General features: G+C 45.0%; 1 protein-coding gene across 1 annotated transcript in view; it reads right to left on the bottom strand.

The window, feature by feature from the left end:
* Positions 1-18,310, bottom strand: part of RGS12 (regulator of G protein signaling 12) — a 319,121-nt gene that overhangs the window by 236,453 nt on the left and 64,358 nt on the right. Inside the window, exon 3 of the mRNA XM_040335346.1 lies at positions 7,605-7,721. Coding sequence (XP_040191280.1) covers positions 7,605-7,721 — 117 coding nt within the window. The remainder of the gene's footprint in view (positions 1-7,604; positions 7,722-18,310) is intronic.

Here is an 18,310-nt window from a genome sequence, read left to right as displayed (position 1 = left end):
GGTCCATCAGAGCCCTCTGCCAACACAACCTGCATTCAGACATCGCAACTGGCACCCACCGCAATTTCTGAGCGCGGACTGAACTGACAGCTCCATTCAAAGGAACATTGTAAATAGAAATACTGTAAGACTTTAAATCCATTCATCATGAGTGTTCTTGCTTGAATCTTGGTGCGCTTTGGGTTTTATTTCCAGATCTAATATGAAATGTTACCTCTGTGCAGAGCTTCCTGTAATACAGACCAGCCACTGCTACTCTCTGTCCTAGTGCAGGGTGATTGGTCTGGTCTCCGCCCCCTCCTATAGTTGTTAGTAGATGGTAGAGTCTGCTGGGTCACGCCCACAACTCTGCTCTCTACAAAAGCTATGATATGATGAGGGGCGGACTGACAACTCATGGGGCCCCCGGGCAATAGAAGATTATGGGGCCCCCGGGCTTACAGATGGCCACCAAGCCAGGAGGCATTACAGAGGCGGGGCAGCTAAAATCTCAGTATTTTTACATCAAAAGCATGTCGGTTTCGGACATATCAGGGACAGATGTAAAAAAAACACAGATTTTTACATACTGTCCCTGGTTTTAATGAGCCTGGCAACCCTGATGGGGCCCCCTAGTGGCACGGGGCTCTCGGGCAGTGCCCGAGGGCCTCAATGGTCAGTCTGCCCCTGGATATGATATGAGGTCACTGCTATTCTGCAAGTTAATATCTGGGTTTGAAAAAGCACTTGGTGCACACAAAATAATTTTATATCCTTTGTGGATATTGAAGATGTTTTTTATGAAAGTCTTTAAAGCTCAAAGTTGAGGTTTAACCACTTAAGCCCCAGACCTTTAGGCAGCTAAATGCCCAGGCCAGGTTTTGCGATTCGGCACTGCGTCGCTTTAACAGACAATTGCGCGGTCGTGCGACATGGCTCCCAAACAAAATTGGCATCCTTTTTTCCCCACAAATAGAGCTTTCTTTTGGTGGTATTTGATCACCTCTGCGGTTTTTATTTTTTGCGCTATAAACAAAAATAGAGCGACAATTTTGAAAAAAATGCAATATTTTTTTACTTTTTGCTATAATAAATATCCCCCAAAAACATATATACATTTTTTTTTTCCTCAAGCCTAGGCCGATACGTATTCTTCTACCTATTTTTGGTAAAAAAAAATCGCAATAAGCGTTTATCGATTGGTTTGCGCAAAATTTATAGCGTTTACAAAATAGGGGATAATTTTATTATCTATTTATTTTTTTACTACTAATGGTGGCGATCAGTGATTTTTTTCATGACTGCGACATTATGGCGGACACTTCGGACAATTTTGACACATTTTTGGGACCATTGTCATTTTCACAGCAAAAAATGCATTTAAATTGCATTGTTTATTGTGAAAATGACAGTTGCAGTTTGGGAGTTAACCACAGGGGGCGCTGTAGGAGTTAGGGTTCACCTAGTGTATGTTTACAACTGTAGGGGGGTGTGGCTGTAGGACTGACGTCATCGATCGAGTCTCCCTATATAAGGGATCACTCAATCGATGCAGCCGCCACAGTGAAGCACGGGGAAGCCGTGTTTACATGCTTCTCTCCCCGTTCTTCAGCTCCGGGGAGCGATCACGAGGGGGCGGCTATAAACGAATAGCCGCGCCGTCGTCCCGGATCGCTCCCCGCGGGAATCCGACAGCCGCATGTAGTGGGGGGTGTCCCGATCGGACCCCCGACCCACGTCTAGGCAGGGACGTACTGGTACGCCAATGTCCCTGTACGTGCCATTCTGCCGACGTACATATACATGCGGCGGTCTGGAAGTGGTTAAAGGGGTTGTAAAGGTTCGTGTTTTTTCACCTTAATGCATCCTATGCATCAGTGTCCATCAGTGCCCACCTATCAGTGCCCATCTGTGCCACCCATCAGTAGCACCCATATGTACCCATCAGTGCCACCCATAAGTACCCATCAGTGCCGCATACCAGCGCCGCCTATCAGTGCCCAATCAGTGCCACCTCATCGGTGCCCATAATTGAAAAAGAAAACATACTTATTTACAAAAAAATTAACAGGAAAAAATTAAAACTAAATATTTTTCTACATTTTCGGTCTTTTTTTAGTTGTTGCGCAAAAAATAAAAATCACAGAGGTGATCAAGTACCCCCAAAAGAAATCTCTAATTGTGGGAACAAAATGATAAAAAAAATTGTTTGGGTACAGTGTAGCATGACCGCGCAATTGTCATTCAAAGTGCGACAGCGCTGAAAGCTGAAAATTGGCTTGGGCAGGAAAGGTGCGTAAGTGCCTGGTATGGAAGTGGTTAAAGCTCACATTGCTGTAAAATACAAGGTCAGCTCAACATGCCCTGAGCCCCTCCCATTTATAAATATCACATACTGTTAGGGCTCTTTCATACCATGTATTCAAATGGGACTCTTGTCATCATAAAACCTCTATTTAGAGATAAAGACATCGATTGGTTACATCACCCAGAATGTAGAATTTTGGTGCCAGAGAGGTAAAAAACATTGCGTACATTTTTACAAGCAGATGGCACGGTGGGCAAAATGACAGTATTCCAATTTCCTGAAAACGCACCAACGGGAAGTGGCGGAGTTCCTTTCCTATGAGAAGGCTACAACAGTGATCAGATCTTTACATTCCTACATACACTATACGGTCAAAAGTATTGGGACACCTGCCTTTACATGCACATGACCTTTAATGGCATCCCAGTCTTGGTCCATAGGGTTCAATATTGAGTTGGCCCACCCTTTGCAGCTATGACAGCTTTGACTCCTCTGGGAAGGCTGTCCACAAGGTTTAGGAGTGTGTCTATGGGAATGTTTGACCATTCTTCCAGAAGCACATTTGTGAGGTCAGGCACTGATGTTGGACGGGAAGGCCTGGCTCGCAGTCTGAGCTCTAATTCATTCCAAAGGTGTTCTATTGGGTTGAGGTCAGGACTCCGTGCAGGCCAGTCAAGTTCCTCCACCTCCTACTCGCTCACCCTTGAATTGTCCAATCCCGAGCAAGGGGGAGTGTCTATACGCCGCGCGGCACACTACAGCTATTCAAATGAAAGCTGTAATGTTCCCCGCCCGTATTAACTAAGCAGCGGCGGCAGCAGCGTTGCGGCGGCATTTAGGTATGGGGGACATGGCTGCATCTGTGGGGGGGACATGGCTGCATATGTGGGGGGACATGGCTGCATATGTGGGGGAACATGGCTGCATATGTGGGGGGACGTGGCTGCATATGTGGGGGGACATGGCTGCATATGTGGGGGAACATGGCTGCATATGTGGGGGGACGTGGCTGCATATGTGGGGGGATGTGGCTGCATATGTGGGGGGACGTGGCTGCATATGTGGGGGGACGTGGCTGCATATGTGGGGGGATGTGGCTGCATATGTGGGGGGATGTGGCTGCATATGTGGGGGGACGTGGCTGCATTTGGGGACACATTTAAAAAAAAGTATCGGTATTCGGTATCGGCGAGTACTTGAAAAAAAGTATCAGTACTTGTACTCAGTCCTAAAAAAGTGATATCGGGACAACCCTAGCTGTTATAGCTGCAAAGGGTGGGCCAACTCAATATTGAACCCTACGGACCAAGACTGGGATGCCATTAAAATTCATGTAAACCCGATTCATGAAATTTGAGCTGGGCACATATATCTGCAGCGTTTTATCTCTCTTGTTCCTGTTCCTCTGTTATCAGCCTGATAACTCCTGACAAATTCTGGGACTTTTTACACAAAAGTAGCCTGAATCTTCAGTCTGGGGAGGTTGCTAAAATACATTAGCAGGGAGCTGACCCTATTACAAAACACCTCTGAGAGTCTCTGATAAGAGGGGTGTGTGTGTTTCCTCCAATCAGCAATGTTAGTCATCTTGGCTGTATGCCCAGACATTACACTCTGTGTTAAACAGGAAGAGAAGATCTCCTAACAGGATCTCAACTTTCTAAACAGTATATAAATGCGAAGACAGCAGATATACATGTAAAACTTATATAGGGAGATTTGGTTCATCCCTGTGTATCATATGAGGCTGGTTTACATCTACTTTAAAGTTCATTTGTGTGGAAAGGCAGGCATCCCAATACTTTTAGCAATATAGTGTATCTTCTTCCATTCCTTTGCTCTCTCCCCCTTTTCCTTCCTAGATCCAGGACCTGGGACCCTTCCCCCTTAACTAGTACATTGAGTGTTGCTCATCCTTAAGCCGAGAAACAGTTTATCAGCCTGCTGATTGGCCTGTAGTACCAGACAGGAAGCCATTAACATATATTGATGTCTGCGCATTTATTACACAAAAAATCTCTCATTCCCCTGAACTACTTATCCAACTCAGACATTGCTTTCAAAATACTGCAATTCTTGGCATGTTGGGAGTACAGTGGAACCTTGGATTACGAGCATAATCCGTTCCAGGAGAATGCATGTAGTCCAAAGCACTGGCATATCAAAGCGAGTTTTCCCATAGAAGTCAATGGAAACAATTATTTTTTTCTTCCAAATTGACTTCTATGGCATGCAATACAGCATGTGGCCAGAGGTGGGGGAGACAGCGAGGCTGCACTCCAGAGACAGCGAGGCTGCACTCCAGAGACAGCGAGGCTGCACTCCAGAGACAGCGAGGCTGCACTCCAGAGACAGCGAGGCTGCACTCCAGAGACAGCGAGGCTGCACTCCAGAGACAGCGAGGCTGCACTCCAGAGACAGCGAGGCTGCACTCGGAGACAGCACGGCTGCACTCGGAGACAGCACGGCTGCACTCGGAGGGAGCACGGCTGCACTCGGAGGGAGGACGGCTGCACTCGGAGGGAGGACGGCTGCACTCGGAGGGAGGACGGCTGCACTCGGAGGGAGGACGGCTGCACTCGGAGGGAGGACGGCTGCACTCGGAGGGAGGACGGCTGCACCCGGAGGGAGGACGGCTGCACTCGGAGGGAGGACGGCTGCACTCGGAGGGAGGACGGCTGCACTCGGAGGGAGGACGGCTGCACTCGGAGGGAGGACGGCTGCACTCGGAGAGGACGGCTGCACTCGGAGGGAGGACGACTGCACTCGGAGACAGCACGGCTGCACTCGGAGACAGCACGGCTGCACTCGGAGACAGCACGGCTGCACTCGGAGACAGCACGGCTGCACTCGGAGACAGCACGGCTGCACTCGGAGACAGCACGGCTGCACTCGGAGACAGCACGGCTGCACTCGGGAACTGAGTGTTTCCGAGTATTTCCAAAAGGCTCCAAATGTCACCGGCGCTCCCGCACCACTGCCCATATGCGGTACTGCAGAGGCTTGAATCCTGCTTGTTTTGCGAGACGACACTCGCAAACCGAGTCAGGATTTAAAAAAAATAAGTGCTCATATTGCGAAACGCTCATTAACTGCGTTACTCGCAATCCGAGGTTCCACTGTACCTGAAAGATAGTGGGATTGATTCACTAAAACTGGAGTACAAAATCTAGTGCAAATGACCTGGTGAAGACCAATCAGCTTCCAGGTTTTTTGTCAAATCTTAATTAAACAAGCTGACGTTAGAAGCTGATTTGAGAAAGAAAAAAGCTGCGCTACCTAAAATAATATTCTGAATAATAGTGAACATAAAACCAGAATAAATGATGATAATACACAATAAGTGTGATATGAAAAAAGTGCAACACAAAATCATAACGTCTACCGTACACTAAATAAAGTGTCAATATTAAAAGGAGAAATCCATTAATATAAAATCAGATGGGTTTCATAAAAAATGTTGTTGATACAAAATGATAATCAAAGTGCAAATTCAATAAAAGTCCAAAAATAAATAGGTGTTTTTTCTGAGAAGATCTATCCAATGTTAACATCCGTGAAAGCATGCAGTACACCTCTGGTTTAATATTTGCCAAAACTATAGATCTCGTGTTAAGGAGATCATGCACGCTTGATACTGACAACCTGGCCAGAATAATAATGGCTCCTTGCAGTAATTTCTCCACTCCCTGGTTCCTGTATCGTGCTAAGGTCTCAAACTGTACTGATGTTTTCAAGCTACAGGACCATTGGCATCTTTATTTTATTCAGACTTCACTTTCCAGCCATCCTCCACAGTCAATATAAACTCAAATTGAGTGAGAGAGTCCTGACTTTCCCGCCAATTTTTCCTGACAGGCTGGCACTGACATGAGCTCTGCCCTCTGATATCTACAGCCTGGCACTGACAGAAACTCTGGGCGTCCCCCCCTCACATCTGTCAGGAAAAATTGGCGGGAAGGTCAGGACTCTCTCACTCAATCTGAGTTTATATGGCAAATTGAAATGATTATATTGACTGTGGAGGATGGCTGGAAAGTGAAGTCCGAATAAAATAAAGATGCCAATGGTTCTGTAGCTTGAAAACATCAGTACAGTTTGAAGCCTCGTACACACGATCAGTCCATCCGATGAGAACGGTCTGAAGGACAGTTGTCATAGGTTAACCGATGAAGCTGACTGATGGTCCGTCACGCCTACACACCATAGGTTAAATAACCGAACCTGTCAGAACGCGGTGACATAAAACACAACGACGTGCTGAAAAAAACGAAGTTCAATGCTTCCAAGCATGCGTCGACTTGATTCTGAGCATACGTGGATTTTTAACAGATGGTTGTGCCTACTAACGATCGGTTTTGACCTATCGGTTAGGAATCCATAGGTTAAATTTAAAGCAAGTTGGCTTTTTTTTAACCTATGGTTAAATAACCTATGGGGCCCACACACGATCGGTTGTCCTCTGGTTAACCTATCGCGTGTACCAGGCCTGAGACCTGACTTCTATGGCATGCAATACAGCATGTGGCCAGAGGTGGGGGAGACAGCGCGGCTGCACTCCGGAGACAGCAAAGGCTGCACTCCGGAGACAGCAAAGGCTGCACTCCGGAGACAGCAAAGGCTGCACTCCGGAGACAGCAAAGGCTGCACTCCGGAGACAGCAAAGGCTGCACTTCGGAGACAGCAAAGGCTGCACTTCGGAGACAGCAAAGGCTGCACTTCGGAGACAGCAAAGGCTGCACTTCGGAGACAGCAAAGGCTGCACTCCGGAGACAGCGAGGCTGCACTCCGGAGACAGGACGGCTGCACTCGGAGACAGGACGGCTGCACTCGGAGACAGTGCGGCTGCACTTGGAGACAGCACGGCTGTATCAGTTTGTGTCGCACTTTTTTCATATCACACTTATTGTGTATTATCATCATTTATTCTGGTTTTATGTTCACTATTATTCAGAATATTATTTTAGGTAGCGCAGCTTTTTTCTTTTTCATATCGTTTTATTGTGTATATCTCACATTATTAGCCGCAGCATGCCCATTCGTTTTATTATTTAGATCAAATGACAGCGCAGTATATTCCTTTCCAAGTTAGAACCTGGTTGGCTACCGTGAACAGAGTTGCGCCACATTTTGCACTCTCCAGTTTTCGTAAATTAACCCTTTGTTGCCCAAATTTCAGGTCTTACTACCAAACTTTGGTTGCATACCTCTGCGAATGAGAATGTTGTTCGTGACTTCATCATATATACTCCATATAGTAACAGACTATATTCTTAACAATATAAAAGTAAGAATTCACACACACAAGTATCCTTACCTCCAAGTTATCAAGCGAGCGTGTGACACTGAATCTTTTTGATCTTCCAAGTGACCTCCGACCTGAGGAGCGTTGCGTCCCCTGGACCAGCCCGCTTGTGTGGCCAAACTTTGAACTCTGCAAAAAGAACAAATTTTATTATTATACAATTATTCTAAAGATGCAACAGATTTTTGAAGATCTGAACATTTCCATTAAAAAGGATCGGCCAACAATTTTACTAGTCATTAACCACTTGAGACCCGTGCTGTAGATGAAAGACGTCCACAGTGCGGCTCTCAACTGCCGGGTGGACGTCCCTGGACGTCCTTTTATTTGCATTCCCTGCGCGCGCCGCTGGGGGCGCGCAGCAGGAAAAAACTGTGCCCGGCGCATCGCTGAGGTGCCAGTGCGCGTGCCTGGCGGCCGCGATGTCCGCCAGGTACTTGCGATCGGCAGTGACAGAACAGGGACGTGGAGCTCTGTGTGTAAACACAGTGCTCCACGTCCTGTCAGGGAGAGAGGAGACCGATGCTGTGTCCCTTGTACATGGGGACACAGATCGGTCACCTCCCCCAGTCAGTCCCCTCCCCCCACAGTAAGAATCACTCCCAGGGAATACATTTAACCCCTTCCTCGCCCCTAGTGTTAACCCCTTCCCTGCCAGTCACATTTATACAATAATCAGTGCATTACTATAGCACTGTTCGCTGTGTAAATGTGAAATGGTTCCAAAATAGTGTCAAAAGTGTCCGATGTGTCTGCCGCAATATCGCAGGCCTGACAAAAATTGCAGATCGCCGCCATTACTAGTAAAAAATAAATCATAAATCTATCCCCTATTTTGTAGGCGCTATAACTTTTGCACAAACCAATCAATAAATGCTTATTGCGTTGTTTTTTTTAACCAAAAATATGTAGAAGAATACGCATCGGCCTAAACTGAGGAAAAAAAAAAGTTTTTTTTAAAAAAATTGGGATATTATTATAACAAAAAGTTAAAAATAGTGTTTTAAAAAAATATATTATTTTTTTGTTTATAGCGCAAAAAATAAAAAAACGCAGAGGTGATCAAATACCACCAAAAGAAATCTCTATTAGTGGGGAAGAAATGACAAAAATATAATTTGGGTACAGTGTAGTATGACTGCGCAATTGTCATTCAAAATGCGTCAGCGCTGAAAGCTGAAAATTGGTCTGGGCAGGAAGGGGGTTTGAGTGCCCAGTAATGAAGTGGTTAAATCTTGCTTTTGGCTCGGCAAATTTTTAACAACACGTGGCCCATGGAATGAAGGGAATGATTACGACTTGCTCAGCCACAGGAGGAGGCACTGTGCACAGCGGCCATCATTCAAAGGCGACAGTTTAAGACCTTAATAAACAATAACATTTTTCTTCACAGAAAGTTTTATCGTTTCTTCTGAAATTACATCCACTAAAAACAACTCTGAGACAGACGACTCTGACCCTTCTGGGTAATAACATGCTGCTGTCCACATCTCTCTTGGCTATATAATACAACAACGGGATTCTCGCCGCTCAGAAAGCTGGAATTTGTCCACATGGAAATAATGGGACTCCAGGGTTCCCTTATAGTTACAAACTGAATACTCACATCTACCAGCAGGTGGCACTGCAGGAAAAATCTACAACCCACTCTTCCAGATTTACTAAAAGTTCATTAGTGTCCCTTCCCTCCTATTATTACAAGGAGTATGTGAATCATTTGTTGGAGAGAGAAGGGATTTCTTTGTAATATGCATTTATCTTGTTATAATGCTTCATTTTTGATTTTTTTTACTTCTTTTTATTATTATTAACCACTTCCTTACTGGGCACTTAAACCCCCTTCCTGCCCAGACCAATTTTCAGCTTTCAGAGCTGACGCATTTTGAATGACAATTGCGCGGTCATACAACACTGTACCCAATATATATTTTTATCATTTTTCTTTTGGTGGTATTTGATCACCTCTATGGTTTTTATTTTTTGCGCTATAAACAAAAAAGACAGAAAATTGTGAAAAAAAAACACATTTTTTTTTACTTTTTGTTATAATAATATCCCAATTTTTTTTTTACTTTTTGTTATAATAATATCCCAATTTTTTTTTTACTTTTTGTTATAATAATATCCCAATTTTTTTTTTACTTTTTGTTATAATAATATCACAATTTTTTTTTATATATATTTTTTTTCTCAGTTTAGGCCGATATGTATTTACTTTTTGTTATAATAATATCCCATTTTTTTTTTTTTATATTTTTTGATCTCAGTTTAGGCTGATATGTATTTACTTTTTGTTATAATAATATCCCAATTTTTTTTTTTACTTTTTGTTATAATAATATCCCATTTTTTTTTTTTTTCTCAGTTTAGGACGATACGTATTCTTCTACATATTTTTGGTAAAAAAAAAAATTGCAATAAGCGTATATTGATTGGTTTGCGCAAAAGTTATAGCGCCTACAAAATAGGAGATAGATTTATGATTTTTTTTTTTTTTTTTTTACTAGTAATGGCGGCGATCTGCGATTTTTGTCAGGCCTGCGATATTGCGGCGGACATATCGGACACTTTTGACACTATTTTGGGACCATTCACATTTATACAGCGAACAGTGCTATAAATATGCACTAATTACTGTATAAATGTGACTGGCAGGAAAGGGGTTAACACTAGGGGGTAAGGAAGGGGTTAAATGTATTCCCTGGTAGGGATTCTTACTGTGGGGGAGGGGACTGGCTGGGGGAGGTGACTGATCTGTGTCCCTATGTACAAAGGGACACAGCATCGGTCTCCTCTCCCTGACAGGACATGGAGCTTTGTGTTTACACACAGAGCTCCAAGTCCTGCCTCTGTAATTGCTGATCGCAAGTACCGGGAGGACATCGCGGCCGCCAGGCACGCTCATCGGCACCACGTGACACGGCGGGCAGAGGTTTCCCCCGCTGCGCGCCCACGGCGGTGCGCGGGGGGAATGTAGACAGCAGCACGTCCAGGGACGTCCACCCGGCAGTTGAGAGCCGCGCTGTGGACGTTTTTCGTCTATAGCGTGGTTCTCAAGTGGTTAAAGGGGAACTTTAACCATAACAACTTGATAAAAAAAATAATAATGTTGTTTAGCAAGAAACATACATTCCACATTTAATAATGATGCTTTCAAAATTATTGTGTGCTGTAAATTGCCTCCAGTTGCTGTTTATTGTTGCTGTAGGCTGCCATTTTGCTGAAGCCCAAAGCCCCTGAACAGCAGTAAATCATAAAGAAGAAATAAACCTATCCATTTAAATTGATTCTATGCATGAAGGTGAAAACCCTATGCTGCAGCTCCCCCCCCAAAGCCCTCCTTTTTCTTACCTGAGCCTGATCCGATCCAGTGATGTGCACGAGTGCAGCAGCTCCAGCAGCTGTCTCTCTCCTCAGTGGCGAGATTGATAGCAGCAGGAGCCATTGGCTCCATCTGCTGTCAATCAAAGCCAGTGACAGGGGAGTGGGACCGAGTCAATGGACGACGCAGCGGGACTCAGAAGCGAGCCCCGCACGGGTGCCCCCATGGAAAACGGCTTTCCGTGGGGGCACCCGGCGAAGAGGGGGATCTGGAGCACTGGTCGGGTACCCCAGAATAAGAGGATCAGGGCTAATCTGTGCAAAACGATTGAACAGAGCAGGCAAGTACAGGTATGTTATATTTATATATAAAAAAAGAGAAGATGGTTTACAAACTCTTTAACGGCTTCAAAAAATAGTTACATACCTGGAATGCCAGGATTGCTGTATCATTTGCTTTTTGTCCTCAACCAAACTGTCAAACGGCTGGTGTCATAACGGACCACATGTGCAGCACCATGGCAGTTACAGATCAAACAGAAGCAGCTTCCTTCACTTTAAAGAATAGGATGGTTTAAAGGGGTTGTAAAGGTACAATTTTTTTTCCCTAAATAGCTTCCTTTACCTTAATGCAGTCCTCCTTCACTTACCTCATCCTTCCATTTTGCTTTTAAGGCCCCATGCACACGAGAAGCAATTACAAACACCTCTAAACTCACGTTTTCAAAGGCAAAAACCGGCGTTTAAAACGCCTGTTTTTGCCGCGTTTTGCTGCGTTTTACTGCGTTTGCGGCTGTCAGCGCTTATCTCAAAGACATTGTAGACCCTCCAAAAGTTCAAAACGCAAAAAAAAAATGCTTCTGAACCCAAAATTTTGCGTCTGAAAAAACGGCCCTAAACCCAACTGCTTTAAAACGCCAAAAAACGTGATTGTGTGCATGGACACATGGGATAACATTAAATGTGTTCAGGGGCAGTTGAAAAAAATGCCCAAATGCCTCTGAACTCGAGTTTAGCAGCGTCTCGTGTGCATGGGGCCTAAATGTCCTTATTTCTTCTGAGAAATCCTCACTTCCTGTTCTTCTGTCTGTAACTCCACACAGTAATGTGAGGCTTTCTCCCTGGTTTGGAGTGCTCGCCCCCTCCCTTGGACTACAGGAGAGTCAGGACGCCCACTAACACACAGCCTCGCATTACGGTGTGTAGTCACAGACAGAAGAACAGGAAGTGAGGATTTCTCAGAAGAAATAAGGACATTTAAAAGCAAAATGGAAGGATGTGGTAAGTGAAGGAGGACTGCACTAAGGTAAAGAAAGATATTTTGGGGAAACAAATTGTACCTTTACAACCCCTTTAATTCTGCTTTAAGGCTGTCAGCAGATCGGTCTACAAACTCAGGGATAGATTCAGAGAGCAATTACGCCTGCGTATCCATAGATACGCCGCGTAATTGCTAAGTAGCGCCGGCGTATCTACTTTCTGTATTCAGAAAGCTAGATACGCCGACTGTAGCCTAAGATACGACTGGCATAAGTCTCTTATGCCGTCGTATCTTAGGGTGCATTCTGACGCTGGCCTCTAGGTGGCACACCCGTAGTTGTCAGCGTAGAGTATGCATACTTATGCCGATTCACAAACGTACGTGCGGCCGGCGCTTGTTTGTTACGTCGTTTGCGTACGTCGTTTTCGCCGTAAGGCTGCTCCTGCTATTAGGAGGCGCAGCCAATGTTAAGCATGGACGTCGTTCCCGCGTCGCGATTTCAAAATTTTACGTAGTTTGCGTAAGTCATCCGTGGACGCCATTTACGTTCACGTCGATACCAATGACATCCTTGCGACGTCAATTACCGCAATGCACGTCGGGAAATTTTAGGGACGGTGCATGCGCAGTACGTTCGGCGCGGGAACGCGTCTAATTTAAATGATCCACGCCCCCTACGGGATCATTTGAATTACGCTCGCTTACGCCGACCCCTTGTACGCTACGCCGCCGCAACTTTACAGGCAAGTGCTTTGTGAATCAAGCACTTGCCCGTAAAACTTGCGGAGGCGTAAAGTAAATGTCATTCGTTACGTCGACGCAGTTTTGCGCGCCCCTACCTGAATCTACCCCTCAGCAAGTGCCTAAAAATGGAGAGCAACTGAGCATGTCCACAGCAGGGCGAGACTGTGTATATGGAGAATTTAAAGGAATGTAGTTTGCTGCCATTCCATAGGCAGACGCAATTGTAAAGTGTGACATGTTAGGTATCTATTTACTCGGCCTAACATCAGCTTTCACATTATACAAAAAAATTGAGGTAAATATTGTGTGTTGTTTTTTAAATCCATTAAAGTGTATTTATAAAGTGTATAAATACTTTGTGACATAAAAAATTGCAACACCCATCATTTTATTCTATAGGGCCTCTGCTGAAAAAAATATATATAATGTTTGGGGGTGCCAAGTAATTTTCTAGCAAAAAAAAGGTCGATTTTTCCATGTAGGAGAGAAGTGTCAGAATTGGCCCGGATACGAAGTGGTTAAAAGCGGTGCTCTGTAAAGATGGTCGATGGAAAACGCCATGAAGCATACCGCAATCACAAGACTGCTGGATTTTCCAAGCAAGAAATCTTGGAACAGACCTCTAAAACCTGGGAGTGTCTCTGCAACTGTCCGACAAGACCTGCCAGGATATTGAAGAAAGTGCCAACTATACTGATGCTGAGCAGCCAGAGATTTCTCATACAAGTCTGCCTGACAATAATCGGAGAAAAGCATCATTTCATGCTCATCTGAGGAGCAGGCTTCTTTTTTTTTAACTAGTCAAAAACATTGGCAAACCGCCAACAATTATTATGGCGATAAAACTTCAAACTCATAGAAAATTATGAAACTAGGCAAAAAGGAAATCTGTGGCTGCAACAATGGGGTAGATTCAGGTACGAATTGCGCCCTCTTACGGAGGCGCAGCTTACCGTTTTAACACTGCGCCTCCGTAAATTAACTGCGCTACGCTTCATTCATGAAGCAGTAGCTACGTAATTTGCGCGGGCGCTCCTTAAAAATGCCCGGCGTAAGGGCACGTAATTTAAATGATCCCGTAGGGGGCGTGGATCATTTAAATTAGGTGCGTTCCCGCGCCGAACGTAGTGCTCATGCTCCGTCGGGAAACTTTCCCGACGTGCATTGCGGCAAATGACGTCGCAAGGACGTCATTTGCTTTAACGTGAACGTAAATGGCGTCCAGCGCCATTCACGATTCACTTACGCAAATGACGTAATTTTTTTAAATCGCGACGCGGGAACGACGGGTATACTTAGCATTGGCTGCCCCTGCTAATACCAGGAGCAGCCTTACACGGAACCCGACGAACGCAAACGACGTAAAATGCGTACGCAGGGCGTGCGTAGGGTTGTGAATCGGCGTTAGTATGCAATTTGCATACTCTACGCTGACCACTACGGGAACGCCACCTAGCGGCCATCGTAAGAATGCAGCCTACGATACGACGGCATAAGAGCCTTATGCCAGTCATATCTTAGGCTGCAGTCGGCGTATCAAGCTTCCTGAATCAGGAGCAGTCGATACGCCGGCGCAACTAAGCAATTGCGCTGCGTAACTATGGTTACGCAGACGCAATTGCTTACTGAATCTACCCCAATATTTTCTATGGATTTCTTCCATTTCTAGTGCAAAGCATTGTAGATAGCACTCGCCTAGCAGGACCAGGTAACACTCACATGACAAGACCGGGTATCACATACATAGGAAGAACATTCAGCAACCAAATAGGAGAAACTGGAGGCACCCACATAGCATTAACATTACAGTTTAAAAAAAAAAAATGAATTGCCATGCATCCTTTTTTTCTTTAATTCATAGTGCTGTCCTTATTTCCAAAACCTGTCTAAGCAACATAGCGGCTGATACACATCCTGAAGTGCTGGCAATGCTTACAGAAGTTGGTGGTGCAGAAAGACTGCACAGTGGCGTCACTAGGGTTGGAGTCCCCCCTCAGTACAGACCCCCCTCCACTAACTACAGACCCCGCTCCTGCAGTAAAGCTCCCCCTCACTAAGAACAGACCCCCCTTCCTCAGTACAGACCACCCTCCGTCAGTATAGACCCCCCTCCCTCAGTATAGATTCCCCCACCAAGTACAGACCCTCCTCCCTCAGTACAGACCACCCTCCGTCAGTATAGACCCCCCTCCCTCAGTACAAACCACCCTCCGTCAGTATAGATTCCCCCACCAAGTACAGACCCTCCTCCCTCAGTACAGACCACCCTCCGTCAGTATAGACCCCCCTCCCTCAGTACAAACCACCCTCCGTCAGTATAGATTCCCCCACCAAGTACAGACCCCCCTTAGTGCAGACCCCCGCAGTATAGACACACCCCCATTTAGTGCAGACCCCCACAGTATAGACACCCCCCTTAGTGCAGACCCCCACAGTGCAGACCCCCCCCCCATCAGTAAAGAATCCCCCCTTAGTACAGACCCCCCGCAGTATACACACCACACTTGTCGCAGACCACTGCAGTATAGACACCCACCTTAGTGTAGACCCCCCCCATCAGCATAGGCACCCCTCCCCCCGCACATGTCCATCTACTGAGAGAATGCACCATGTCCACGACCACAACTGTTCACTGTAGACACAGAGGCTGCTTGCCCTCTTTTAGTGCGCCTGTGAACATCTGCCTCTTCTTGGTGGCCTTCCAGACATGTATTTTTTGTTTTGCAACACCACACAACACTGTATTAGATACTGTGTACACCACCTGGAGTGTATTAGAAAATATACGCCACTGAACGTATAGGCTACACTGAATGCAGAGATTATATTATAAATTTATATATACACACACATATATTTTATATATATATAAAAAAATTGGGCTAACTTTACTGTTTAATTTTTTTTTTTTTTTTTTATTCATTAAAGTGTATTTTTTTTAAATTGTGTTTGAAAAACCGCTGCGCAAATACGGTGTGACATAAAATATTGCAACAATCACCATTTTATTCTCTAGGGGCTCTGCTAAAATATTATATATATATTCATTCATATTCTCATGTTTGGGTGTTCCAATTAATTTTCTAGCAGAAAATAATGATTTTTACTTGTAAGCAACAAATGTCAGATAAGGTTTGGTCTTTAAATGGTTAAACTTCCTTCATCTACAGAGTTCTTTCCTTTGATAAAAGAATGAAAAGACACTTTGTTTATACTTATTCACTTTGTGTTGTATTAAAACTTGGCAGGCTGCCTGGATTTAGTTTTTTCAGCTGTGAGAACTCTCTGCACTTGTTAGAAAGACCTTGACAGGCTGTTTTGAAGATCAGGAATGGAAAAAGATTGCGATTTTGATTCTTCACGATTATTCGTGCAGCTCTAATCTATATATATATATATTATACACACACACACACCAGACTGACTGTATATATCAAATACACTGTCACTAAGGCCCCTTTCACATTGGGGCATTTTTCATGCGGTACAGCGCTAAAAATAGCGCTGCTATACCGCATGAAAAATCATGCCCTGTAGTCTTCAATGTGAAAGCCCGAAGGCTTTCACACTGAAGCGGTGCGCTAGCAGGAACGCTCCAAAAGTCCTGCTAGCCGCATCTTTACCGCGGTATAGGAGCGGTGTGTTCACCGCTCCTATACCGCGCCTTCCCATTGAAATCGTAGTATTAACCCTTTTTCGGCCGCTAGCGGGGGTTAAAACCTCACCACTAGCGCCCGAATATCGCGGTAAACACGATGGTATAGCCACACTACAAATAGCGCGGCTATACCGTCACCGCGGCTCGACGCTGCAATGTGAAAGCAGCCTAACTGAATAACATGCCTGATTAATCTAACTCAAGTCATCTCTCTGTCCACACCAACAACACTACACAAGGCCGCTATGTAAGCAGCCTTATATAGTGTGGGGCGTGGACTTAGTCTTCCTGAGCCATGATTGGCCAAAAGGCACCCTGCCTTTGGACAATTAGGGCTCTCTCAGCAGAGCGCGCTGTGATTGGCCAAAGCATGCAGGTCAGGTGCATGCTTTGGCCAATCATCATACAGCAATGTACTGTGTTGCAGTGCATTATGGGGCGTTTTACGGTGCTAGAATTTCCCACGAACGCCCCATAAGTTCGGTTTGTTTTTAGAACGAATACGCGATGTTCAGGACCCCCTCAGGCCCGGACGGCTTTATGAAACAAGCCTATTTTCTGCTGCTGTTAGCTCTCATTTTATCCATCATGTTTACTTTGCCTTTGTGGCTGTCTTTGTAAGCTAACCCTTGTAATAACGGTCAATGCTAGCCCCTGCATGAGCGAAACTACCGCTACCTGTTAAGCTTGAATAAAACATTATTGAAACGGAATGTGTGGATGGGGGAATCTTTTTATTTTTTCATTCAACTCACCAATTGAAAAAAAAAAAAAAAAAAAGACTATTGTATGAGCTCCCTTGACCTCTGCAACAAAGTAAAGCCTCGTACACACGATCAGTCCATCCGATGAGAACGGTCTGAAGGACAGTTGTCATAGGTTAACCGATAAAGCTGACTGATGGTCGGTCACGCCTACACACCATAGGTTAAAAAAACGATCGTGTCAGAACGCGGTGACGTAAAACACAACGACGTGCTGAAAAAAACGAAGTTCAATGCTTCCAAGCATGCGTCGACTTGATTCTGAGCATGCGTGGATTTTTAACCGATGGTCGTGCCTACTAACGATCGGTTTTGACCTATCGGTTAGGAATCCATTGGTTAAATTTAACGCAAGTTGGCTTTTTTTTAACCTAAGGTTAAATAACCTATGGGGCCCACACGCGATTGGTTTTGACCGATGAAAACGGTCCATCAGACCGATGTCCTCTGGTTAACCTATCGTGTGTACGAGGCCTAAGATTGCGGCTGCGGGGTATCCAGGGGGAGGAGAGGTTAGCGTTGGACTTTGGGTTTCAAATAGGACAGCTTATACCAGCACACGTCTCAATAAATGTAAGCAGGGCAGCCATCAGGAATTATGGGGCCCCTTACACAGCTTCAGGCATGGGCCCTCCTGGAGCAGAGAACCAAAAGGGGGGGGGGGGGTGCTGCCGCCTGAAATTGAGAAGCAGGGGGGGGGGGCGCTGCCGCGAATTGAGAAGCGGAGGGGGCCCTTTACAAAAAAAAAAAAGAAGAAATAATGAAAAATATAAAAAAAGAGGGGTAGCCATCCGGGGCCCTGGGGACCTCTGGGCCCTTTAATTAAAAGAAAATAATTATATATATATATATATATATATATATATATATATATATATATATATATATATATATATATATATATATACATACATACATACATACACATATATACACACACAAATAATTACAAAGAAAGGGGGGTTGCCAT

This window comes from Rana temporaria, chromosome 1, assembly GCF_905171775.1.
Source record: "Rana temporaria chromosome 1, aRanTem1.1, whole genome shotgun sequence".
Taxonomy (NCBI): Eukaryota; Metazoa; Chordata; class Amphibia; order Anura; family Ranidae; genus Rana; species Rana temporaria.
Note: the sequence above shows the minus strand (reverse complement) of the source record. Positions and strands in the feature narration are given on the sequence as shown.